The sequence below is a fragment of the Pagrus pagrus genome (assembly GCF_965226575.1).
Source record: "Pagrus pagrus genome assembly, chromosome: 15".
Classification (NCBI taxonomy): Eukaryota; Metazoa; Chordata; class Actinopteri; order Spariformes; family Sparidae; genus Pagrus; species Pagrus pagrus.
The window spans coordinates 3311028-3336064 of record NC_140199.1 but is presented as its reverse complement, the minus strand read 5'-3'; the positions used below and the strand labels follow the sequence as shown (position 1 = coordinate 3336064).

The 25037-nt window shown below is 42.6% G+C and overlaps 1 protein-coding gene across 3 annotated transcripts in view; it reads left to right on the top strand.

Moving 5' to 3' along the window:
• Positions 1–25037, top strand: part of atrnl1a (attractin-like 1a) — a 247352-nt gene that overhangs the window by 48493 nt on the left and 173822 nt on the right. For 2 of the 3 annotated variants that reach the window (XM_084375614.1, XM_084375613.1), the window contains exons 10-18: positions 253–407; positions 7045–7129; positions 8241–8452; positions 9427–9545; positions 10380–10496; positions 11768–11900; positions 16291–16478; positions 19531–19744; positions 19854–20045. In XM_084375614.1, the coding sequence (XP_084231740.1) occupies positions 253–407; positions 7045–7129; positions 8241–8452; positions 9427–9545; positions 10380–10496; positions 11768–11900; positions 16291–16478; positions 19531–19744; positions 19854–20045 (1415 nt within the window). The remainder of the gene's footprint in view (positions 1–252; positions 408–7044; positions 7130–8240; positions 8453–9426; positions 9546–10379; positions 10497–11767; positions 11901–16290; positions 16479–19530; positions 19745–19853; positions 20046–25037) is intronic. The other variant, XM_084375615.1, reaches the window with a different exon arrangement.

The following is a 25037-nucleotide window of genomic DNA, read 5'->3' as shown; positions in this document are numbered from 1 at the left end:
GTGTGTGTGTGTGTGTGTGTGCGTGCGTGCATGCGCTGCTGCCATGAGAAGAGCAGTTGGGGGGTAACCACAGGCCGGGTCACACACCCAGACAGACGCCATTAATAACATGGCACCATGCACACATGTCACACACACACACACACACACACGTATCTGACAAATTAACACTTTCCTAATATGTCTCATCATGCTGAGCTGTACTCTTCTGTGTGTGTGTGTGTGTGTGTGTGTGTGTGTGTGTGTGTGCAGGTTGATCCTCGGGGAGAGCGGTCTGGCCCGGTACCTCCACTCTGCGGTGGTGCTGAGCGGCACCGTGCTGGTTTTCGGAGGCAACACTCACAATGACACGTCGCTAAGCAACGGGGCCAAGTGCTTCTCTGCTGACTTCATGGCGTACGACATAGGTAAGAGAAAGTCTTATAGACCTGCACACATGAGCCGCGTCTCCAACCAAAGTACAGCTAACTCTCAGTCCAAAAAACTACTTTCATCAGTCCAGCTGTCGTATGCAACTCCATGCTGATGCTGAGAGTATCGACCAATCAGAAATGTTCAGTGCTCGATGCCCCATCCTCAAACCGACCTCTGAGAAAAAGGGCCTGCAGTGGAAAGTTAGGCCTTTACTATACTCAACAACACTTTTGGGGTTTTTTTTTCTCCATTTTTTACGAGTTTAAGTCAAAGATCTGAGACTTTTTTCTGTGCACTCTGAAAGGTTTTTTCTCTCGCCCAAAATCACAATCACTTTGCCTCAGTGGACTTTATATCTGTGCAGTAGCGACATCCTCTGTCCTGAGACCCTCGATTCAAGTGAGGACAAACTTGCCATAGTGGAAAAAAAACAACAAAAAGATTGAAGAAACCTCAGGACAGAGGAGGGATCTATCTCCTCCTTAGACGAACATAGAGTTGCCAACCACTTCCTTACATCCACCCGCTACCTGATTTCCCCACAGGTGAATCTTATAATATCTCATACATGATTTGGTCTTGGGTTTCTATAGTCTCAGTTATTGCATAATCCAATATGCAATATCACCACGTTTACCACACTTTGTACTGTATTTGGTTGTGTCAACAGCTGAGTGGCCCCTTGTACACACACATCCACCAAAGCCAATCTGTTTAGTATTTCACACAGGAACATACAAATGTGTTTACAGTACTGATTCTTTGGATTGAATACGGATTTTGCAACAGTATTTAATGAGTCTGTGACGGAGACTACAGGAGTGAGCTGGGATACAGAGACTGCGGTAAAGGTGGAGAGTATTGGATGATTAAGGATCCCATTACAGGCGACCCAGTCGCACCGTAGACCAGATGGCAGGAGCGTCCCCCCCCCCCCCACTCGACAGGGACAGAGGAATGAAGAGATGGAGGGAGCTTTGGGAGAGAAAAAGAAGGATTACATCAAGTCTTCACAGGAGAAAAACAACAGGGAGTAGAGAGATTAACTCAGTGAAGACACGAGGAGGGAAAGAAATGAGAGATGGGTGTGTATGAGTGGAGGAAGGTGCTTTACAGTGGACAGGAGGAAGCAGAGGCATGTTGGTGGCTCAGCAGGAGAAGCTGCTGTCATGTCGTTGTTATGTTGGATGAAGTTGCACCATTAACTGAATGGTCAGACAGGGTTAGTGTTGAATCAATTAGTTAATTAATTCAACAGTTGATTGACAAAGAAAGCATTTACATCGTTGATTCTTATGCCCTATTTGCAGCGAGTCCAAATTTTATTCAGTGTAATTCCTTCAGGGTCGATTCCTTTTGTATCTGCCCGGCGGAGTCTGTATCAGCTCTGATCGTGTGCTGTGTCGTAATAATCGCAGGAGATGAATGTATTTTTAGGCGACGTAGTGAGTGTGAAGTGTGAAATGTAGAGAATATGAGATGCAGTGATGCTCTTTTCGTTACTAATTGCTAATTATTCCTGCCAGTGTTTTTGTTTTCTCTCTGTTATGGGACTGTTAAGTTGAACACATTTTTAGATCGAGTCTGACTCTCCTTTACGATTGGGTCTCTCAGTTTTTTTAAAATAGCATTCTGGCAGGTGTTTCCTTTAGGTTCAGTTTTAAATTCACAAACACGGCTGGAAATGGTCCCAAAGTCTTCACACGTACAGTTTCACACGTACAAATGCCGAAAAACACAGAGTTGAACTGCAGTCACAGGTTTTGCAAGTCAATATGACACGTGCAAATTTGAGCGTTTCTGTGGTTTGCAGAAACGTAAAATGCCACGTTTTAATTATGGAAACTAACCTGGCCCTTTAACAGAGCTCATAACAGTGAGGTTCATTAGTGCATGTGCTGCGCTAACTGATGTTAAGTGGAAAAAAAAACCTTTGAGATGTGATTAAAAGCTGCAGAACACACTGAACCTTTTAATCAAAAGTAATATATTTCAAACATAATAAAGATTTTGTTTTTGCGGCGCTATCATCGAGCCTATTGTCGGTCCAACTCCCTCTCTGTCTCACATTGTTCTCGTCACTCTCTGCTGTAAACGATATAATAAAGGGGAGAAATATCAGGGAGGATGTCGGTGAGATAAAGCAGCGATCGTGAGAAAGCGGATGAAATAAGAGCAGCAGTGCACTGAAGGAAGGAGGGAGGGATATACAGAGCGGGAGAGAAATAAAGAGTAAATGAAGGAGGGATTTAGGGAGGGAAAAAGCAGCACTGACGTCGGTGGAAGAGAATTACCTAAAGACAATAAAGGTATGCCAGGATGAAGCAGATAATAAGCTCGTGAATAAAAGGCAAAATAAAAGGTAATAAACAATAAAGCATTTGTTTACAGAGCGTCTCCGACTTAGAGAAGCTGGAAGCAACGTTAAATTCTTCTTCTCATCAACACTCGCAGTAAATGTGTGTATTTACATGTCCCTCAACTCTGTGCAAACACACCCCTGTCTTTATAAATATCATCATTTATTCATTACTGCTCGTATCTGCAGATCTGCTGGACTTTATTGTACACTAGCCGCCTCCTTAACTCACTGCAGAGGTGCAGGGAGGAAACAAAGGCAAAGCAGATGAAGGGAGGCAGCGTGAATCTGGAGGAGGGCAAAGACTGGCGCTCGTGATTAATGGAGAAAAATGATTTGTACATATTAGTTTGTGTTTGAGTTTTCTAATGATGTCAGAACGTGGCTGACACCTGCATCCCAAACAGGTGTTGAGAGGAAACGTCTTTTAACAGACCAGTTTTTATTGGCAAGAAGACAGAAACAACAATCAAGATATATTTCTAGGAAATTATATCCTCTCCTCTCCTCTCCTCTCCTCTCCTCTCCAGATAATAAATTGTTCCACCTGTGGAAGTCACTTCTCTCTCCGTCCCTTGTTGCGTCTTCATTCGTTCCTCCTCCCTGCCTCCTCGCCTCGCTGCGACTGCAAGGTTTTTTTTCGAGCGCTAATTTGTTTTTGTTTTGCCGCGCTAACCTTGGAGGGTGCGACACGGCGTTATTAGCTTCTCCTGCACTTCTGCTGCCACACATTAGATTCAGGTCGACACAGAAGGCACTTTTCATTTGGATTTAATTCTCCCTCTCCCCCTCCAGCTCCCCCTCCACTCCCGCCTCACCCATCCTCCCCTCAACCCTGCCACCCTCACACTTCTAATTAGATTTGGGGGGGAAAATGAACTCTGATTAAAAACGTGGCGCTCGCCAAGTTGACACACCACAGGCACACACCCACACACTGTCTGCCACACACAAACACACACCTGACGCACACACATGGCAGAGCCCGCTGAAAAGCCCAGGGCTTTTTTGGGAGCTTGTTTGGAAGATGTTGGGAGCCGTGATATATTGGAGGGAGCAGACAGTGGCCGCTGTTCAATCCTCCTCCTCCTCCTCCTCCTCCTCCTCTCGCCCATCTACATCAAGTCCTCTATTAGTGCAGATCAGATCAAACTGTCAATCAGCCCGACTCGGCTGCCTGCTTCTCCCTGGATTTACGGTTTCTCTCTCTGTCCCACCATGCATTATTAACACGGACTTTCTCATATCCGGAGAGGAAATTAAAATCGGTGTTGATGTGTGTGTCCGGGTGCTTGTGTGTGTGTGTCGTGGCCGATAAGTATCTGTTGAGCCTGCAGTTCTTCGGTGGACGATTTGGCAGAATCAATCTCAGGGTGGATGGATAAGGTGTGTGTGTGTGTGTGTGTGTGTGTGTGTGTGTGTGTGTGTGTGTGCGTGCTCAGTACAACCGACACATGAGATCAGAAGTCACTGAAGCTGTAATCTGTTTTTATCTGGAGGTTGGAGGTCAGCTGTGGAGGGCTTCTGAAACTCCATCCTCACAACGAGGCTCCTCGTTCTCATGAATCAGAACTTAAATACTTTTTAAAACAAAAGACAACAAACTAAACTCATTTAAAAACCTGTGCCTCCACAGTTGTGTGACTTCCCAGTAGTGCTGAAGCTTAGTTTGGTGGTTAAAGCGGAAAGTATTTAAACTGTCAGCGCCACGTGTGTGACGTGTTTTTAGATGGATTGTAGTTGCCACACCGCAGAAGACATCTGGAACGCCTGCTGAGTGATGATTACCTCAGCAGAGGTGCCAGTTTGATCCAGGTTATATTAAAATACAGCTGAAAAAACATCAGATCCAGAGTGAGATTTCATCAGGGTATCACAGATTCAAATCTCCACTGACTGGAAAATGTGTAATGATAACTGCAGCTGTCTGTCAAGTTGCTTAGCGGAGAGTTTATTCTCTGCTGGGAGTTCACTCTCTCACCTTCCTTCTTCACAACCTCAGTGTTCAACATTTGTTGTTACTGTATCGCTCAACTTTTGAAGCCTTGCTTAGTTCAGTATAGATTTTAGTGTTTAGTACTCGTAACAAGATATGTCCCTTTTGTTTAATGTTGTCAGAATATAAAGCTATTTCAAAGTACGTCAGTCACTTATACCTAAACAAGTGGAAAGGTTGGCTCCATGCTTTGGTAAAAAGTCATGTTGAGACGATGTGATTGGGATATGATTCACAACCCGTGGGAGAAAACATTTTTGCATCATAATTTTCATTTTCACTGAACAAACTGTTGAAATAACGATGATATGACATTTGTTGTTTGTTTACTTACATTTAGAGAAAAATATTTGTGGAGCAGAGTATCTCTGCAGCACTGTAGTACTTCATTATAATGCTGTTTGGTCACACAGCTACTGCGATTTGAATATTGCACTTTGAACTTGATAATAATATGATCAATCGTACAGTGCTACCTACTGTACGACCATTGAAGAGTCCCAGCAAGAGGCTTACAGACCATTGTCTTATCAGACCTTCATCGTTATAGGGCAGCAATGTAAAACAGTCCCAGTTTGGTTAGGTGTCCGGTCCCAAAACTACTTGGTAAAGTCAGGGAGAAGATCATGGTTTGGGTTTCCTTATGTTTAATGAGTTTAAAAAAGTCAACAGTGACTTCTGGCTTCACACGGGACAGAAATGACATTACCATACTTCCTCCTGTGCTCCTGCCATAATTACTCCGACCACTAGAGGTCGCCGCTTCACGCTAAATGTAAAAATGAATCTTAATAAGCTGCTGGCATTGACCTGTTTTCTGGTGAGGACGGGGTGGAAAAACAACAACAAAGATTTTTCGCCCCTTCCGGTGGTTGAGCTCATGCAGGTTAGGACAGGTGTTTTTTTATTGCCTAACCCAGCAGGTAATGTCTGAAAAGCCGTACTGAAGGAACAACAGCACCTGTTCACGGTTCCCAGCAGCTGCAGTATTACCGGTCCACAGTTGTGCTTGATCGTATCAACATCACTCTGTGTCGCATGTTAATACAACCGACCTTTAACCCCCGCTAGTGATGAACTCATTGCTCTTGGTGCTGATTAGGATGACCCCCCTCCTCCTTCTATCCTCTCACCCCGTCCTCTGCAGTGTCCCTCGTTCTTAAACAAGCGCTCCCAATTAGCACACCGCTTAACGAGGTCGTTAGCAACCTGGCCGCCCCTGAGTCCCCACCTCTACCGGCTCTCCGTTTATGTCCGGGGAAGGCTCATCTGGCTAAATGGCACAATTTACACCAACACACCAAAGGCTCGCTCACACAGTCATTTCCATATTAATATAACAGGAGCACGTAGGGGTCATTAAAACATCAGAGCGTTGTAAAGTCCAAATAGTAAAATAGGCAAAGCTGATAGCTCCAATGATAGAGAGAGGGAGAGAGAGAGGAAGAGAGACTTTATGATGTATTTGGTGGTGCGAAGTGTTTGATGAAGTCATCTCTGAGATTATTTTCCCTCTCCTCTTCATATCACTGTAATTCGATGATGATGAAAAGGTTTGGATAATGACTTCTTATTCCTCATGATGAAGTGAGGGGAGGAGGTTGATCTGTGGGTCTCCCTCTTCTGTTCTCTTTTCTTACAAGCAATAATAAAGGTTAAAAAAAACCTCGGTCGCTCTAGTCAAATCCACCAGACTCCATTTACAGAAACATAAAGTTTATCATCATAGAAGACACATCACTCTAAAATAAAACTCACCAAAACCAGATTACCTCGTCCTTCCAGTGTTACCATAATCACCAACACTGGTTTGGTTCATATAAATCCTTAATACACTGAAGTACATGCAGAAACTGACGTCAGACATCAGAGAAGCAACAGGGGAAAATAGCATGTGGAGACCGAATATTTTCAAGGTGCCCTCAAGGAGTATATTGCAGCCAGTGCAACATGGCGGCCAGCTGACAGGACTATTTCCAAAAAGTCATAAAATATAATGAATAACAGAATTTTCCCTTTAAAGCTACAAAATCAAACAATATTTTAGACAATAATGTGTTCCCAGCTGTGTGGCAGCAGTTTTGATGAGGGCCCGTTTCTGTTTAACCATGACAACCCCTCCAAACACAAAGCCAGGTCCACAGAGACGTGGCCCGGTGGAGAGCCTGGAGCCTCACGTGATAAAGCTCACTTCTTCTTGAGCCAGCCTCACAAACGCAACAAAGCTGAAATATTGTCTTTACAAGTCTGTGTATGTGTGTTTGCTTCTCTTCAGCTTGTGATGAGTGGACCGTCCTCCCCAGACCGGGTCTGCACCGGGACGTCAACCGCTTTGGACATTCTGCCGTAGTGAGCAACGGGTGAGTTGGTACAGCGGCACCATCTGCCAGAGATTTGTTGCCATGCTCAAGGACACTTCAGCAGTGTAAAACTGTAACACAAATCCACTAAACTACTGAATTACAGTCATGCAAATACCCATCTGTTCACGATGCATTATTCCCTGGCACATTTTTCCATTTCCTTGATTTCTTCCTGCAGTGTCCTCTAAGTTTTGGAAACACTGAGTCTCCGCTGACTTTCCCAGATTATAGTTTTGTTGTGTAGATTGTTTTGGGACTCATCTCTTTATCTCAGTGTTAAATTTAGTTCCAGTTTACACTTCTCCTGTCACTTCTTCTGCTGCTGTCTTCCCTGAATCTCTGTTTAGAAAGTTGTGGCAGCCACCTCCCCCATCCTGCCAATATCTGGATGTTTTCTCAGTAACTCTTTTTACACCCTTTATTTATAGATGCAGTGTATATATGCACCCAGCATCTGCCCTTATCACCTCCAGACCTTCCCCTTTTTTGAATCTGTATATCTGTATCTCACTTGCATTGTTAAGTCGATCTTTCCATCCTTGTGCTGTAGTTCTTATAAGAATCCACTGTTGTTTTTGAACCTCTGCATTGTCTTTCACACTGCCAGAGAAAGAAAAACAGCACAAAAAAGGTAGAAACTGCCAAATAGATAACCTGATATCAGAAAAAAGTTTTTTTTCAAAAGGTCATCAGTGAATATCAAAGACTACAGGGCTTTTTATAGGTTTCTAAAATATAGTTGACCAAAAATGGGATTGACAACACTTCATGCTTGAACTTAAAATGTTTCAGAGACTTCACGATTCAGAGACTCATCGCTGAACTTGGAAATAATGGTTCTGACCCTTTAACACCATTTACGCACCAAAAAGTCAGCTTTGAGCCCAAAAATGTCAGCTTTGAACTTCAAAAGGCTGCAAGCCGCTCGTCCTCCCAGGTTTCTTTAACCTTTATTTTTCAAAGGTTCTCCTGGTTTCTTATCATGTCTTCATCTCTGCAGGTGTTCATTATTTATTATTTTTTTCTCCATGTCTCTTCGTCCCACAGCTTGTTTGTACAGATGCCTGTCACCCGTGGTTCTGTATAATCTTCTCTGTCTCTTCTGCAGTTCCATGTACATCTTCGGGGGTTTTTCGGGCCTCCTTCTGAACGATGTGCTGGCCTACACTCCTCCGTCCTGCCTGGCCTTCTATAACCCGACTTCGTGTGCTGCTGCTGGGCCGGGCCTTCGCTGCCTTTGGGTCAAAAGCAGATGTGTCCCCTGGGAGCCAAAACCACCCGAATACACTCTCCCTGCTACTTTCTGCCCTGCACGACCCGGTAGGTTGTCTGCTCAGCTGATTCTTTGCCATGTGTGTCTGTTATTTTCTCTCTCTAAATATTTTTCTCTGTCATTCCAACATATTTTCCCTGAAGCGAACAGCACGATCAAACGCAAGCAAAGCTCCCAAAAGGCTTATTTTTTCATGAGAATAATAATTATTCTAAAGGATTTGGCCTCTGAAGTTTGTTTGCATACCTAATTATAGGAACAGAAGGTCAGCGCTGCAACAATTACCTCATTTTGAAGTAATTAGAGCCAGGCCGAACCCTCCTCCATCTCCTCCCCCTCATCCGTCTCTGCCAGATGTAGATGCAGTAGCAGTTTGTGCTCACTGCAGGTTTATATAAAAAGGGATCATGCTGATGGTAGACTGTCAGTTTTAAATGGAACAACTGTACACACTGATCAACCGCATTAAAAGACTTCTTAACGATAAAGCCTATTTTCTTTAAATCACCTGTACTGAACATAAACTTTCACCAGCTGCGACAGCGTTTGCTCGTGATGTTTTCACCTTGTGGAGTCTGTGTGTGTCCAACCCAATCACAGATAAGTTAAAAACTTTTTTTTTCTATTTCTCCCTTGTCACAGCACTGCACTTATGTTGTGGCTAGGTTTAGGCACAAATACCACTTGGTTAGGGTTTGGAAAAGATCATGTTTTGGCTTAAAAAAACCTGCTTTGGAGATGGCTCTACTTCCCGTCAAAATATTTGTTTTTTGGTGCCACAAACATGGCTTTAACTTTGAATATCTATCAGAAGTCTGACCGATTAACACGTCCCACATCAGTGTTCAGCCTCAGCTTTCATCTCACATGCATGTTTATCCTACAAACCTACAAGAGTGAAATCAACTCTCTTATCCATCTAAACTTTTTAATCACATCCAAACATGGTAATTAAATGTTGATACATGTTGTGTATGTGTGTGTGTGTGTGTGTGTGTGTGCGCTGTGCCCTCTCTCACAGACAGTACAGACGAGCAGTGTTTCCGGTTCTCGGACTGTGCGAGCTGCACCGCCAACACACGGGGCTGTCAGTGGTGTGAGGACCGGAAGTGCATCTCTGCATCCAGTAACTGCACCGTGGTAAGTCTGCACCGTGGTAAGTCTGCACTGTGGATCTGTAAAGCAAGACCAACAGAAAAGAATAAATAAATAGATAAAAAATGTCCGAGTGGCCCCTGAAGCTGACGTCTTCATCAGTCCCGACAACACAAGAATGTTTGATGGAACAAATGACCTACTTAGTCGGTCCCGAGGGTGGTGCTGGAGGGACGGTGATAAGGTCCAAAGGGTTGATCTTCGGTGGAGCATGAATGTGATCAATGCAGTGTCTGTATTATGTCGTTAGAGGCGACATTTTGGCAAAAAATTGCCCCCGAAACGGAAAGGGGTACATCATCTGTGGAGAACGCATGAATGTAGTCGATGTCGCAGTTATCTACCGATTAGGAGTTATTTCTAGATTTCTTGTGTAGAAGTTTTGAGCTCGTGGTGGCCTGAGGAAAGTTCAGACTGCTGAAACATCATTAGGTGATATCAAAGTTACATTAGAGGCTTTTTGTCCGATCAGTGTTTCAGCTGTTCTCCTTTTAAACGATCACACACACACTTTTTTGACTGAGCCACCAAAATGCAACTTATTATATAGAATATTTGTTTCATCCTGTCATATTTAATATTTATATACCTTTATATATGATTTATATTACTAACTTTGGCTCAGTGAGTTTGTGTATTTTTTTGTTTTCATACTTTTGCTCATTCTGCTTTCTCTCTGTCTCTTTCTCTGTTTTTTACTCCCGACCCTTCTTTCTGTCTTTCTTTGTTTGTGTGTCTGCATGTTGCTTTTGTCTGTTTGTGTGTGTGTGCTCGGCTGGGTTCATATATGAATCTGTGTGTGTGTATATATATGTGTAGTTGACCCTGGAGCTGGCCCAGCAGCATGGCGGCGCTCTGTCTCTGTCTCCCCCACCATCCATGTTGTCTGAACATCAGCTGAGCTTGTGGAAGCACGGCGCCCGGAGGAGGGGACATGTGTGTATTGTTTGACACAGTTTGACACTTCCTGTTAGGCTGCAGGTCGAGGTTGAGGTCAGAGGTCGGAGGTCAGAGCAGTCCCTTAGGTTATGTATGGAAATTGAGATCAATCTAAATCCAAATTTACATTTATTTCAAGTCCTTGATTAAAAATATCAGGTATTTTCCTGAGATTATTCCTTCGTTTGGTGTCTTGGTGACTCGCCTTGCCTTGACTGCAGATGATTACTGTATGTATCAGTTTGATTAGAGATAAACGTAAGTCTGCTCTTTACTGTGTCCTGAAAACTCCTTGCTCTCATCATCTGGTCTTGGCCATCAGGTTCATGAAACCCTTCGACGGCACCTTGACTAAGTGACGTAGAAATTCAATCTTCAAAGTAAATAATACAATCCTCAAACATGTCTCTGTTCTGATTAGCCAAATATACAGTTTACCATGCATGTATTAAAATAAATACTGTCTTATGTACAGAGCAAACCTTCAGAGAGCTCCTGCTTGTTCAATTGTTAGACTCTTGATAGAAGAGAAGACTAAAATATGCGCTGCAGTTTATGAGAAAATAGCTTACATGTTGAAAAATACAAGAACAAAACATTAAGAAGAATAAACATGATCCAACTCTGCATGAAAAGCAAAGCACTCATCCATGACCCACGGCCTTAAAAATCCATTAAAATTATTTTTTGACATCCTAGAAACAGGGACCAAACAGAAAACATCCTTTCAAGTCAGAAAATGTAGAAATTGGCAGCAAAAATCTGATGAACAATCAACAGGAGTCGAGATTGTGACATTAACATACTCAGCTTAGAGGTTATTAAAATGTAACATCCTTTTTTAAAGGACGGGTCGTAGTTTTCTTTGCTCAAACTACCAAGACTGACATTGAGACACATCGTTAAGTCACTTTATCAGGAAACAAACATAAAACCAGAAAGATTTTTAGATTTCCTTTGATGTTTTACAAAGGTGAAGTTGTATGTGAGTAAGCAAGTTAAAAACAGCATATAGAATATAAAACACATCAATAAAAGCACATCTCAGTATAATGTGTCCCTCATATTGATTTCTCTTCTCACTCTGCATGTTGTGTTTGCCTGTTTGAACCATCGCACTCGTTTCATTCTCAGCTTTTGTTGCACACTGTATTGATCCCTGCAAGTTTATTGCATTTACTGTAAAAAGAGGACGCTGGTGATGAAGTTTAACTGGACTGATGTTGTTTCCTCTGTGTCTCTCTGTGTGTGTGTGTGTGTGTTTGAAGTCGGTGAGAGACTCGTCCAGGTGTAAGCGCAGGGAGGAGCAGGAGTGTTTCAGACTGGCCAACTGCAGGAGCTGCTCCCTCAACGCCAACTGTCAGTGGGAGATGCAGCAGCAGGAGTGTCAAGCGCTGCCTGGTGAGGAGGCGCACTCATGCACACATAGAGAACAAGCATGCATGCAGCCTGCATCACAAACCTTCTGGTGGATCAACAGAAAAAAAAAACATGTACAGTTGTTAAATTATTGTGTGTTTTAGCAAAAAGGAACCAAATGCAAAACGACAAAACAGGCAAAAGGGGAACACCCCCCCCCAAAAAATAAAGAGAAATACAAAACCATGAAGTACAAACCAGGATAATTGCATAAAACCCAAGAGCAGGAAACACAAGAAGCAAACACAGGGACACCAGGAACAAAACAGATGAACTGACAAAGAGGGAGGGATAAAGACAGATGAAACACAGGAAAAAGACAAAGACAGGAAGTGGAAAGTCACAGTAACAAGTAACAAGCAGAAGGTTAAAGTAGTCTGGATGAATGGGGAGACATGAGCAACGTGGGTTTTCTTTAGCGAGAACTGGAGGTGAGATTTTAAGAGTCTGTCGACATTAGTATGCTAGCTATTGTAGCCTGAGGGCGAGAATGTTTGCTGTTGCTTGGCAGCACCGTCAGCTTCACCGGGATGTCTGTCGAAGGTGCTCATGTAATCATAAATATCTAACATGTTGATGATATCAGGACAGTTCTGATGAGTCTGTGAGCCGTTCAGGAGGCTTAAGACTGGATCTGTAAACCCAGATAATCTGTGCCATGCATGCATGTTTTGAACGGCACTGCACCAGTATGTGTAACTGATCTCTTGCCATTAACCATCATGTATGTTTTTTCTGAAATAATGTATGGAGGCAGGAGTTCGGCCCTCTATTCTTAACTTTTTCAGGATATTTCTTAAGACCTTTGTTCAAATCAAACTCATGAAGCTCATTTTATTCCAAGTGGTTCTTCAGAACCTTGTGAATTTGTTTTTTCTGATGCAGGTTGATCCAGCAAACATGAACACGCAAAGAAAACATGAACTGTTCCATAAATGCAGTGTGGATCCTGTTGGCATACATACTGCTGATTGATACATTGAGAGTCTGGCAGTGTGTTATCTTCGCAGTCTTTCTGACGATCATCATGTCTGTTGCGAATATATTTATCTTTTTTCTAGAAGTGGTGAAGTGGTGCTGTGCCTCAGTTAATCATACAGAACGACACAGAGCTTCGGAGCGTTTGCACGTTCCCACGCTTACCGGCTGCGTATTATTAGTCGTCTTCACAAATCAGCACCCACATACGTCCATGCCGGCATGTACACAGAGGGGGATTAGCATACATTCATGAACACATACTTCAGAAATGTGCTCTCCGCTCAGCTGCAGAAGAAGAAGTAGGCCAATTAGAAGTGTTTACTGGATGTTCTGAATATGGATCATCGCCATGACTAACAAACTCGAGTCCACAAAGTCCTACATGCTCCCGCTCCGCTGTGGAGCCTTCAGCTAGAGATGCTCTCGCTTTGACTTCGGCGCTTGTATGACTGAGGGCGAAGGAAATATCCATGCTATTTGGATCCACAAATCATTCCCGCTCCACGCTGTGTTGTAATGTGCTAAAGGGGCCTGCTAGCTAGCCTGCTCTGCTACGGTATCAGTTGGACGTTTTGCAGCCACTTTAAGCAGAGGCTGGTTTTGTGTTTGCTCCCTTTCTTCTGTCCACATTCAGGCCCTGCGGTCTGGTACACATCCTCTCCCTGCAGCTCGTGGTGAACTCTTCACTGCCTCTGTTGAGGTGATGTAGTATGAATTTAGACGACTGGATTACAGTGCTGGAAAGAAAGGTGTTGGTTATTTGCATCTATTGAGTCTTTTGAGATAACAACCATTGTCTTAACACCCTTTAAATGACTGTTACACGTTGAAATTAAGTCTTATAAACACTGTTCAAAACAATGGTTATATGTTAGTTAGATGTAATAAAAATATCCCATCGTGATTTCCTGTATTGTAGGCAACTGGACTTTTCACCTCTCATCCAACTTGGTCAAACGTTTTAAGAAACTGAAAAAAGTCCAGTTACCTTCGATGCAGCACTCAGAACAAAGAAGCTTATTTCCCATTTGGGAGTAGCTCCTAGCTCGGCAGCTTGGTGAGAAGTAGAAGTAAAAGTAAAGATGTTTTTTTTCCTCTATTTTGTTTGAAGCTGGTCAAAAACAACTATTTCCTTCCATTTTCTGTGTGAACTTTCATTCAACCCAATCGCAAGAATAAATGTTAGTGGTCGGCGAAGCCACAGAGTTCAAACTGAACATTTCTTTGAGGTGCAACTTTATTTCTCTCTTGTCACAACGCTGTGCTAACGCTCTAGTTAGGGTTATGCAAAAAAAACAAACACTTGGTTAGGGTCAGGAAAAAATCATGGTTTGGCTGAAAATACCCGTTTCGGTCACCACGACAGCAGATGGAGATGGTCCGACTTCCCGTGAAAAGTAGCCGGTTCTGGTCACAACAAAAACAGCTGGAAATGTCTGAAGGTCTCCTTAAAAAAAACACCTGGTTCTGACACAACTAAAACAGACCCCTTTTTAGAGGGTCACCGGCCACACTTAGAAATTAGCTTTGCCTTTGTTCGTCTGTGTCTCTGTGTCCATTAGTGGGACACTGTTTTCTGTGATTTTTCTGTGACGATGCATTTGCAGGAAGTGTTGCTAACATGAACTGGCTGTAATGGAAACGAGCTCCACCATCGTGGCAGCTGTGGTCCTTTTTTTCTCCAGACACCATGTTATGACTAATTATTTTAAATAGCCTGACATGTTTATCTCTGCTGTTACACAAAGACCGTAACGCAATCGATCCATTTATTTTTATACTCCTCCTCCTTCACCGCATTCATCCGTCTTTCTCCTCTCGTTTTGGTCAATTATGGCCAATTGCTGTTTCTTGAGGGGAAGGAAAATAAAGAAAGCAGGTATTTTTCTGTTCAGTAGAATGAAAAGGTTGGTGATGGAAGCCATTATGAGTCTGTGAATGTAATCAGTCCTGCAGTCCAAAATAAACAGCGGTGCTCAGCGGAGGTAGAAAGACTTTTCTCTTCCCTTTCATCCCGGCTAATTGAACGGCCTCGCTGCTATTACAGTCTCCCACAAGACGCTACCAAGTGATCCCGATAAGAACAATAAGTGCAGATATGCATTTTCACGCCAGTCTCACAGTATTTAGCCTTCGTTAATGACTCGTCACTCACCAGCTTTCTTTATCTTAGACGTAACATATTTCTTCTGGGAATCATGCGTGTCACAGATAAGTCGGATCAGTACGAAGCAGGAATGTGGAGCTCTGATTTGCAAAATAAACAAAAACATAAATCAACAATGACAATGGCCTCTAAGATCAGTCATCAATAAGATATATTACTTTTTAATCACATTAACTGGAAATATTTCTCTTAAAGCCGTTCAGGCTGTCTCGTCAACTTTAGACTCCACTTTCATTCCTCTCTTGTCCTCCGGTTGAACTCAGTGATTTCCCACCTGTGCAGGTCACCTGACCGTCCACCTACTGTACCTGCACACCTGCTCCTCATTACCTCTTTAGTCTCAGTCTGTGTACAGTGTTGCCAAGTCCCATTGTTATAAGCGACTTTGGGCTTGTTTTTCTGTGAAGTCGCTTGCAAATATCGTCACAACGTGGTAGGTTAGGTCACCTGTTGGGCTTTATTTTATTTACTTGAGAAGCCAAGTCGCCTTTTTTGAGCTTGTTTCCATCGAGCTGGTTGCTTGTTTTCTCTCGCTAGATCTGGCAACACTGAGCAGCATCTCTCTGCCAAATTTCCCAGACCGACTGACGTTTGTCTTTGTGGATTTGTTTGCTGCTTCTGCCTCCAACCTGTTGATTAATGAAGCCTGGTTTACCTCCATCAAGTAAACATTATGTTACAGGCCACCTCCTGTCTGCTCGATCAGTTTCTGACTCTGTCTCGATGCTTCTGTCTTGTCTGTTGACTTACTTTACTTAGTTTGAAGTAACTAACTTTAACATGTAGTTGCAAACATTAAAAGCTCAACACTATCAAGCTAACATGCTAAACCTTTTGTTAGCATGGTAAGGCCATGAATGTTTCAGTCAGACCTGGATACAACAGAGAAGCTCAGCCTTGCTTCCATGTTGATAATGACTCTTTTAATCATGAATATTTGATCCTTCAAAAGTTTTATATTTGTAAAACTGTCCTTAAAAAAATTTGAATATTTTTAGAGAATTGAAAATAATGAATTAAAAATCTGTGACATCATCACACTGTGTTAACATGTTAACATGCTAACATCACCACTGAAGCCTCTTTGCACATCAAATATCATGTGTTCTGGTGTTTATTGATATTGAAAGCAGGCTAGACTTTTCCTGTAGTCTGGTTTCATGCTAATACGGATTAAATGAAAGGTGAAGTAACAGCAGGCGTCTGTGCGTGTCTGTGTTGCAGGCCAGCTGTGTGGGGAGGGCTGGCACCACGTCGGGGAGGCCTGCCTGAGGATCAACTCCAGCAGGGAGAGCTACGATAACGCCCAGCACTACTGCAAAAACCTGGGCGGAAATATAGCCTCGCTGCTCACAGACAAACAGGTCAATTTTGTTCTGGAGGAGCTGCAAAAATACCAGCTGCAAGACAAGGTAAGTGGTGTAAAAACCTATTTAATAGGCTAAATGACAGTGTTGGTGAAAGCTATTCATTATATTCCACTCTTGCTTTCTCTGCATAAAAATTGCGCTCTATTATATAAAACATAAAACATGTTTGGTACGATTATCCATTTTGATATGAGCTTGAAGTGTTATGAAGGCTGACTTATAGAGATTATTTAACCTGAGGAGTCGGGTTTGTAAATGTGAGAATCAGCATATATTTTCTAGGCAATTTTAGTCCGATACTCGAGAGACTGACTGGTTGCTGTAACCATTCCTTTTGTTCATACTGGCAACAAAATGATCCCGTCCTAGTAAAAAATTCATCCTGAATATCAGCTGAATAACGAGGCTGACTTGAACTAATCAGGAAATCCACCGGAGTTAGTGTGGAGCTCTGTCTGTGTGTTACTGTCCATCCTCTGCAGCTCGACAAGGAAACAGTCAGTGGAAACAGAAAGAGAAGGGATTCAAACTCACACAGCTGAAGCCTCGGATACAATTTCTGTATCTCTTCGATTTACTTATGAAACTTAGCGTTAGTTCATGCAGGACAGGGAAGTCAAACGCCTCAGCCGCGATCAGCTGACAGCCTGCCGGTCGAATCATTGCCTACCAATCAGCCTCGCACGAATCACGGCTATTCTCACCACATGGCAGTCTATTTAAATATGGCCTCCTCCTCACTCATAACCGCTCCTAATCAAAAAGCTTACTTACGTAGCGACCTATCAGGGTTCAAGGTTAAAAGACACTATTCGTTGTCTTCCTTGTGGCTCAGTCTTGTGCACCCTGGGGGGGTTTTCTGCATTGCGCTCCCTGTTTTGGCTCAGCATGCTGTTGGTCAATTCAGGGAGCATCTTAAGAGCTGCTGAGCGTAACTACTCCCATTCGTTTGCAATAAGTGGTTAAACCTATGACGAGAGCGTTCCTGATGGTAGAGTTTACTTCTAAGTCAGTACGGAGGAGGAGGTGGATGATTAAGAAACCAGTCACTCTTTAATAAGTGTTGAAAAATACCTGTATCTCTTCAGGCTGACGCGTTGAAAGCAAAGTAGAGGAAACAAATTTAAATTCCTCGCAGAGCCACGACGTGTTTGTGGCAACACTATATACATATATATAGTCTAATTAAGTAGCTGCATCTGAACATAATTTTAGCTTTCAGCTGCTTTTATATTTCCTGTGGAGATTGAAGAACTGTGACGTCCTGCTGATTATGGATAACTGAGTGACATCCAATTCCCCCCGAGTTCATTATGTGACATAAATTGCATCCTAGATAGAGCTTCCTGGAAATTGTGATTTATTATACGATACCAGGAAATGTGTTAGCTTGATGATATAAACATAAAGTTATTTATTATGAGGTGGAAGGAATGTGTGCTCTCAGATCATAAAACTGAGTCATTGAACGTGAATGTACAACATCTAAAAAGATCTAAGCAGCGTGGTTTGCTCTCCATTTGCATTTAACGCCGACCTGTGGTGCTGTTAAAATCATTTTTGAACAGAACTTTTCCTGCTGTAGATAATTTGATATTCAGACTGATATAAATCTTCAGACTTGTCAAAAAATCTTCTCACAGCACCGTGAGAATATAATATCAGCCAAACAGAGGAGCGAAATTTCTCACCGGGATTTTAAATTATAAAATAATTATTCTTAGCTCACCGTGAAGCACAAAAGATCAGCTTCTTCATCACTTTTCATCAGCCCAGACGAGTGACACGGAAATGTGGACTTGTAATGTTTACGGTGGAGATATGAGACTCTGACATGTTTGACCGCACACACACAGACAGGTTTGATGAATGTGCAGCAGCAGGAGAAATGTGAACAAATACCTGAAGGCTGATAATTAAAAGACGGCGTGTGGTTCTCGTTCTGTCTGACGCGCAGGGAAGTTTTTATACATTAAACATTTCTTAATCTTCCTTTGATGCTTTTAGGAGATAATGATACTACACTTCTTCTGGTGTCATCAGTCATACGCAAGAAAATGTACTCTGCTGTAGCGTAATTGCACCAATAGCTTGTTTTACATTTCACAAGCTCTTTGAGATCCTTGATCCTGAAGTGTAAAAGCCTTTCGGGAAAATATTTTGGATTTTATCAAATAAAACTGAGACAGTAGCGGCCCATAATCATCATGTTTTGTCAGCAAATAACTCAAGCAATCACTGAACTACGCTTCGATCAGCTGCTATAATTACAGTGTCTGCTTTTATAACGTTTACAGTAATTTGCAGAAGGTTTGATTCAGGACTGACTCATGTTGGAGTCATCAGCCCTCTGACTGATGCCTTTTAGGATTATCCTGCAGTTTCTTTGTTAATGCATTGAGTTATTGATCCTGTTATGATGTTTTTCCCCCACGTCTCGAGCACATTGTCGATGCGTATCATATTAAAACAGATACAAACAGAGAAAAAACAACGGTATCAGAAGTTTATCAGGATTTATTTTATTCATCGCTTTTCTTAATGTTCTTCAAGTTGCTGATCTGCAGCTTAAATCATTAATAAATCATTAATCATTGAAGCGTTTCCTCCCCATTTTTCTCTTCTCTCTGTTTCTGTTTGGATAGATTGGAGTGATCTCTACAATGTTTGGCCTAAAAACTGGTTGTGGTGTTTGTGTTTACTCTCAGGCTGACTGACCTCTAAAAGGCTGCAGTTGAGCTCCTGTATTTAGTTCATTCTCAGGATGAAAAGGAGGCTGTTGAAATCCCGTTCCAAGATATCTTGCCACACCTCCGTAACAACTTTCGACTGACTGTCGTCTTTCTGCTGACACGTTGGAGATAAATCTAGAACATATCTCAAAGGTGAGGGGAGTCATTCTGGAGAAATATTGTGAGTCTGCTGAGTCTCAGTTTCAGGTTGTCTGTATTTGACAACCTGTGAATGAGACTCAACAATCAACTATCTTTCTCCAGAATTGCTCACCCCACCTGTAAATCAGGCGTAATGTAACGCAGTCATTAGTCAGCAGTCATGTGCAACATCTAACATATCTCCCCCTTCCTCTCTGCAGACGTTATCTCCCTGGGTCGGCTTGAGGAAGATCAACGTGTCGTACTGGGGCTGGGAGGACATGTCACCCTTCACCAACACCAGCCTGCGATGGTTGCCCGGAGAGCCCAGCGACTCGGGCTTCTGTGCCTACCTGGAGCGGGCGCAGGTGGCCGGTCTCAAAGCCAACCCCTGCACGGCCACCAGCGACGGCCTCATCTGCGAAAAACCTGCCGGTGAGAAAGAATGAGTGGACTCACACGGGAGAGTTTATTTTTCAGTTCAGTAAAGCTCAGAGGTGACTGTTGGTGTGTGGTCTTTCTCTCCCTTTGTCCTGCTGCTCAGGGAGTCCGCAGAGTCAGAGCGCTCGTCCCTGTAAGACGCCCTGCTCTTTACGCACCAGCTGCGCCAACTGCACCAGCCAGGCCATGGAGTGCATGTGGTGCAGCAGCACGCAGCGCTGCGTCGACTCCTCGGCGTACGTCATCTCCTTCCCCTACGGACAGTGTCTGGAGTGGCAGACCCAGGACTGCAGTGGTAAGAGGGGGTCGGGTGGAGGTGAAGGGTGGAGAGGGACAGATAAGTACCAGACTGGGTTCAGGTCTGTGAATGTGTTTTCACACAAATGTGGAAAGTCTGACAGAACAAAATCTTGCTGTAAGTACTTTCCCTTTAGGCTATTCCTACCTTCCACTGAAGCTTTTAGTATGTTTTATTTTCTTTACTTATCAGAAGGCATGTTAGAAAGTCTACCTGCACAACTTTTGTTTTCATCTTGAAATCCATTGCAAGTCAAAGTCAGTCGTTCTGAACCAATATTCCCAGGTCCAATCTAAACACATCCCGATGCATCTGCTCGGGAAAGCATGGACGGCTGCAGCAAACAGATGTTCATATGGAAAATCTTGTGTTTATGTTGGTGAAGTCGGGTCGAGTTTCGGACTTGGACTTGTCGCTTGAATGAATATACCATGTGCTTTTCTGAGTCAGAGGTAGCTCAGGATACAGTGGATCGTCTCGTAGGCACTCCAGTGAAATTTCTTGTTCCGTCACCAGCCGTGCAGCTCGATCGCCTCATTTGTGACGGTCAAACATTCGTTATCCTGCTGCCAGTGGCTGTAGTGTAAACTGAGCCTTTTCCACAAGTTACAAAGGTCGGACACATCAACTAACTTTGTTTCTGAAAGTCTACAAGTATTTGCATTTTGCTGTTTGCCTCTTAATTAAACCACATTTAATCAATACATCAATAAATAACTTTTTTAGGCAAAATACCTAAAAACCGCAAAATGAACAGACGTATTTTTGGGTTTGAGATGTGCGAGGGAAAGAAACCAGAACATATTCACATTAAAGAAGCTGGAATCAGATCATTTCTACACTCTCAATGATCAAAACAGTTCATTTAATAGTTGACAACTAATCGATTAATTGTGGCAGCTGTGATTGGACAGAATACAGACGGACTGATAGATACACAGATTGATGTTGTACTCTACACACACCTGAGCTGATGATACTCGGCTACGATTGTGTGAACATGGAGTCATTATAGACTCTGATCGATCCTCTTCTTATCAGCAGTCAGGTCTCAGCCTCTCACACACGCACACACACACACACACACTGACACAAACACACACTTTAACAACGAGGCAGTGCCACCTCTCCTGTAGCTACAGGGCAGAAAATCGATCATCTCCAATGGCACACGACTGACGATGTGAAGCCCTCGCTGCCGTCTCTTAACGTTCTCCTCATATTAACACCTCGCCGCTGCTTCTCCACGTGGGTCTGAGCGCACAGGTGTGATTTCAGCTGGAGGAACAAATCGGAAGTAGCTCAGGTGTTAAAAGCATCGTATCTTTTACTTATATTCAAACGGCAACACTTTAATAAAATGGAAAACAGCCTCTGCCACAAAACTGAGACGTTATCTTTCCATCAGAACGATGAGAAAAACTGAATCTATTGAAATGTTGGAACCAACAAAACAAAATAAGAAGTCTGTATTCATGTTCTCCATCCAGACGAGCCTTTAAGCAACATTTCTTTCCTTCCGCATGATGCTATTTTTCTTTTTTCATTATTGTACGTTAATGTCCGTTTGTGTTGTTTTAAATATAGTATAGACAATCCATAACATCCATTCAATTAGTTTACAAACTCCACACTAGGCTCCACACTATAATAAAACATAGTGGAGTTAACGATTGCCAGTGACGTAACCAGGAAGCAAGCGTGGGAGTCTGTGTGATTGTTTCCAAAAATCCAAACTTGTAAAACTTGGGAGACAAAAAAAAAAAATCAACCTGTCAAAGTATTTTGACAGGTTGTGTATACTTTTTTGTGTGTTTGTTTTCAGTCTTTTGTTTGACAAATGGTCCATTTATAACAAAGTATTCTTGTTCCTGAAGAGTTAAGAAAACATCTTCAAAAAACTTTAGATATTTTTTTTGTCCTGTGACTGCTGCTGATTATTATTCGCTGCCTCTGAGTGCAGACGGCTCTCCAGCCCACTGTTTTGCAAGCCAAAATTGTTTTTCCCTTCCTTTTCTCAGTGTTTACATAATGGCAGCGTTTCTGTCTTTATTATTCATACCTCACCTTCATAACAGTTTGGTGGCAGAAGGTGTGTAGGATGCTCTTGTTCTGCTACTTTTTTTTTTTTACCTTTTGTTGCTCAAAGCACAGCATATAAAGAAATGTCATATTTTCGGAGGCGTTTCGACTTCTCAGGTATATTATTGTTGCTCGTTTACAGTCCATCATTCTTCGTATAGCGTCTCATACTTAACTTTCTGCTTCACTTCTCTTGTTTATGGATTAATCATGTCTTGTTGGGGTTTTTTTTGGAAGCCGGGCCTGCAGGCTACGGCTGAAGGATTTATGACCTCGGCTTTGGTCGCTGCTTTCACAAAAAAACGATTACTTGTCTGAGGATCCAATTTGAACTGGGTCATTTCTTCATCAGATAAATTTAGCCCAAGGCTTTGAGCATCATTCTCATTTTTCACATTGGCTGGAGGCTAACTACACACTCCCCACAACACAACCTCTTCAAATAATTAGCAGTTTTGCCCCAGCAGTCACATTTTAAAGTTTTGGGAGCTCCTAAGCTAATTGTGCAGCACTACAGTACGTTTTCCTCTTGTAGAACGGGCTTTCTTTGGCTTATGTGACAATTTAAAGCTTCACTCTTCATTTTTTTTGTCAGCCTCTCACCTCTCTGCCGGCAGCATCTGGTCTTGCACCTAAGTCTTTATGGCAGTAAGAATAGCAGCTGTGAATGAGTCTGTAAATTTAACTTTCCATTCTAGATGTTGTCAGCTTCCTCCTGCAATGTCCTCAAATTAGGATCTTTAAATGCAACCAGCCAGAATAAATTTTAGCTAAGTTGTTTCTTTATGTTACAGCTTGATGTTTCTTTAGGTTTTTTGTTTCTTTCTCTGCACTTGGTTAGGTTTAGGAAAAAGTTATGTTTTGGCTTAAAATACCTGTTTTGGTCACCACAAAAACAGCAAATATGTTCCCAGGTCCAGTAAATAACACACGGTTTTGTTTACACAAAACAGGCGGCGTTGGTCCGACTTCCTGTGAAAAATAGCCGGTATTGGTCACCACAAAACCGGATGGAAATCTGCCCTCATACTCGAAGTCGCCTGTTTGGCAGCGTTGTATCTTGTAGTAATGACACCACCTTTCCTTCGACCTCCGGATACGACAGTCAGTTAACTGCTGACATTATTTTATATTATTATATGATCCTGTTGCCCCAATAAGCCACCCAAAGCTAAAAGTCAGCTCTTTAGCCCTTTTTGTATTGTTTTATTTAAAATTAGATATGCTGTTGAACATCAACAGAACAATAACCACCTTTCAGTCTTAATCCGTCCACCTGACAGAGTAAAATAAAACTACAGTACTACAGTTTTCACTACAGCCGTACAGATGAATCAACACCTCTGCGTCCTGCTACGGTTTCACCACTGAACATGTGTCGAGTGAATCTCTCTTACATGCACACAGAGGCAGGACGGTTGATGGTTATGTCCTTGTGGATGATAATGTATCGGTTTAGCTGCGTAGAGAATATTTTTGAGGCAATCTTTTTTTCCCGTCCCACATGATGTCTGTCTGCTGCGTCGTAGCTTCACGTGCCAGAGGAAGAGCGAAGGAGAAAAGGCAGCTTATGGCTCCTACACTTGATGTATTATGTATAGGGGCTCACAGATCTGTATGCCTCTGACTTCAGCGATTGCTAACTGTCAAGTACCGTGGGAGCAAATGGATTGCACAAGATGAAGCCAGACGATACGTGCCATCCAGGGACAGCGAAATGTCAAACCCGTTGTGATGTACAGAATGTGGCGCTGAGTCGTTTGTGCTGAGAGAATATTTGATAAGATGAAAATATTTCCCAGCAGGAACAAACGCTGCTTTTCTTTGACTGCATCAAGATGGCCCAGGTTCTGAAGACTCATCTGTTCAAACATCCTCTTACTGTACTGTAGGTTATTTCCTGTCAATGAAGACGGCTAATATCCTGATTTCCAGTAGAGCCGTATATATATATTTTTTGGGGAAAGTTTTGGAAAAGAAACACAAAGTAGAGTAGAGATGTGTGCTTTCTTCTGTTCATCTCACATGAATCATGCTCGATGTGTTGCTACAGTATATATCAGCCGGCGTCTGAGAAAATGTTGTGCTTCATGTTTGTTGTTGACAGAACTTTAAAGGCATTAAGGCTCATCTCAGTCTCCAAGTGACGACAGCAACTGAAAGCTTTTAGCGACTGATGTTTTGTGGCTGCGGCTGAGATGCAAACGCGTGTCCCTTTTGGATTTGACCTACTTACTACATTTAATGTTTATAGAAGTAAACCTACAGATATGGTATTCCCTGATTATGACCAAAAATAATATTGAAATCATTTTTAAATAGCCCAGTCTGCAGGATACAGTGTCAGTGGTTAACGTGTCTGCAAACCACAGATCGTCCAAGGTTTATATTTGTACCAAATATGTATGAAGTTCACCTTTTACATCAGGAGGTGGACAACATGGTGGTGGTGTTGGCCTGGGGATATTTCCAGCCGTGTATATGGCGACCAAAACCTGCTATTTATAGCGGGAAGTCGGACCATCTCTATCCATGAACGTGGTGACAAGACCACAGGTTTTTTTAAGGACACGTGGATATTTCCGGCTGTTTTTTGTGGTGACAAAACTGATTATTCTTAACAGGAAGTCGGACCATCTCCATCCTTGAGTGGCAACAAAAGCAGGTTTTTTTTACGCTAAACCATGACTTTATTCAAACTCTAACGGAGTGAGAGCCATCAGGCTTTGGATACAGACAATAACTTGAGTAGGATCAATTAAATGTTGGTTTTGTTCAGTCTTTTAATAACAATGTGAAAAACCCTCGTCCTTTAACTCGATTGCTGTACCGCGGCTGTAGAATTAAATTCTCACTCCGAATGTATCTGTTAAATTTCCACTTTCCATCTTAAGTTCATCAGAGTGC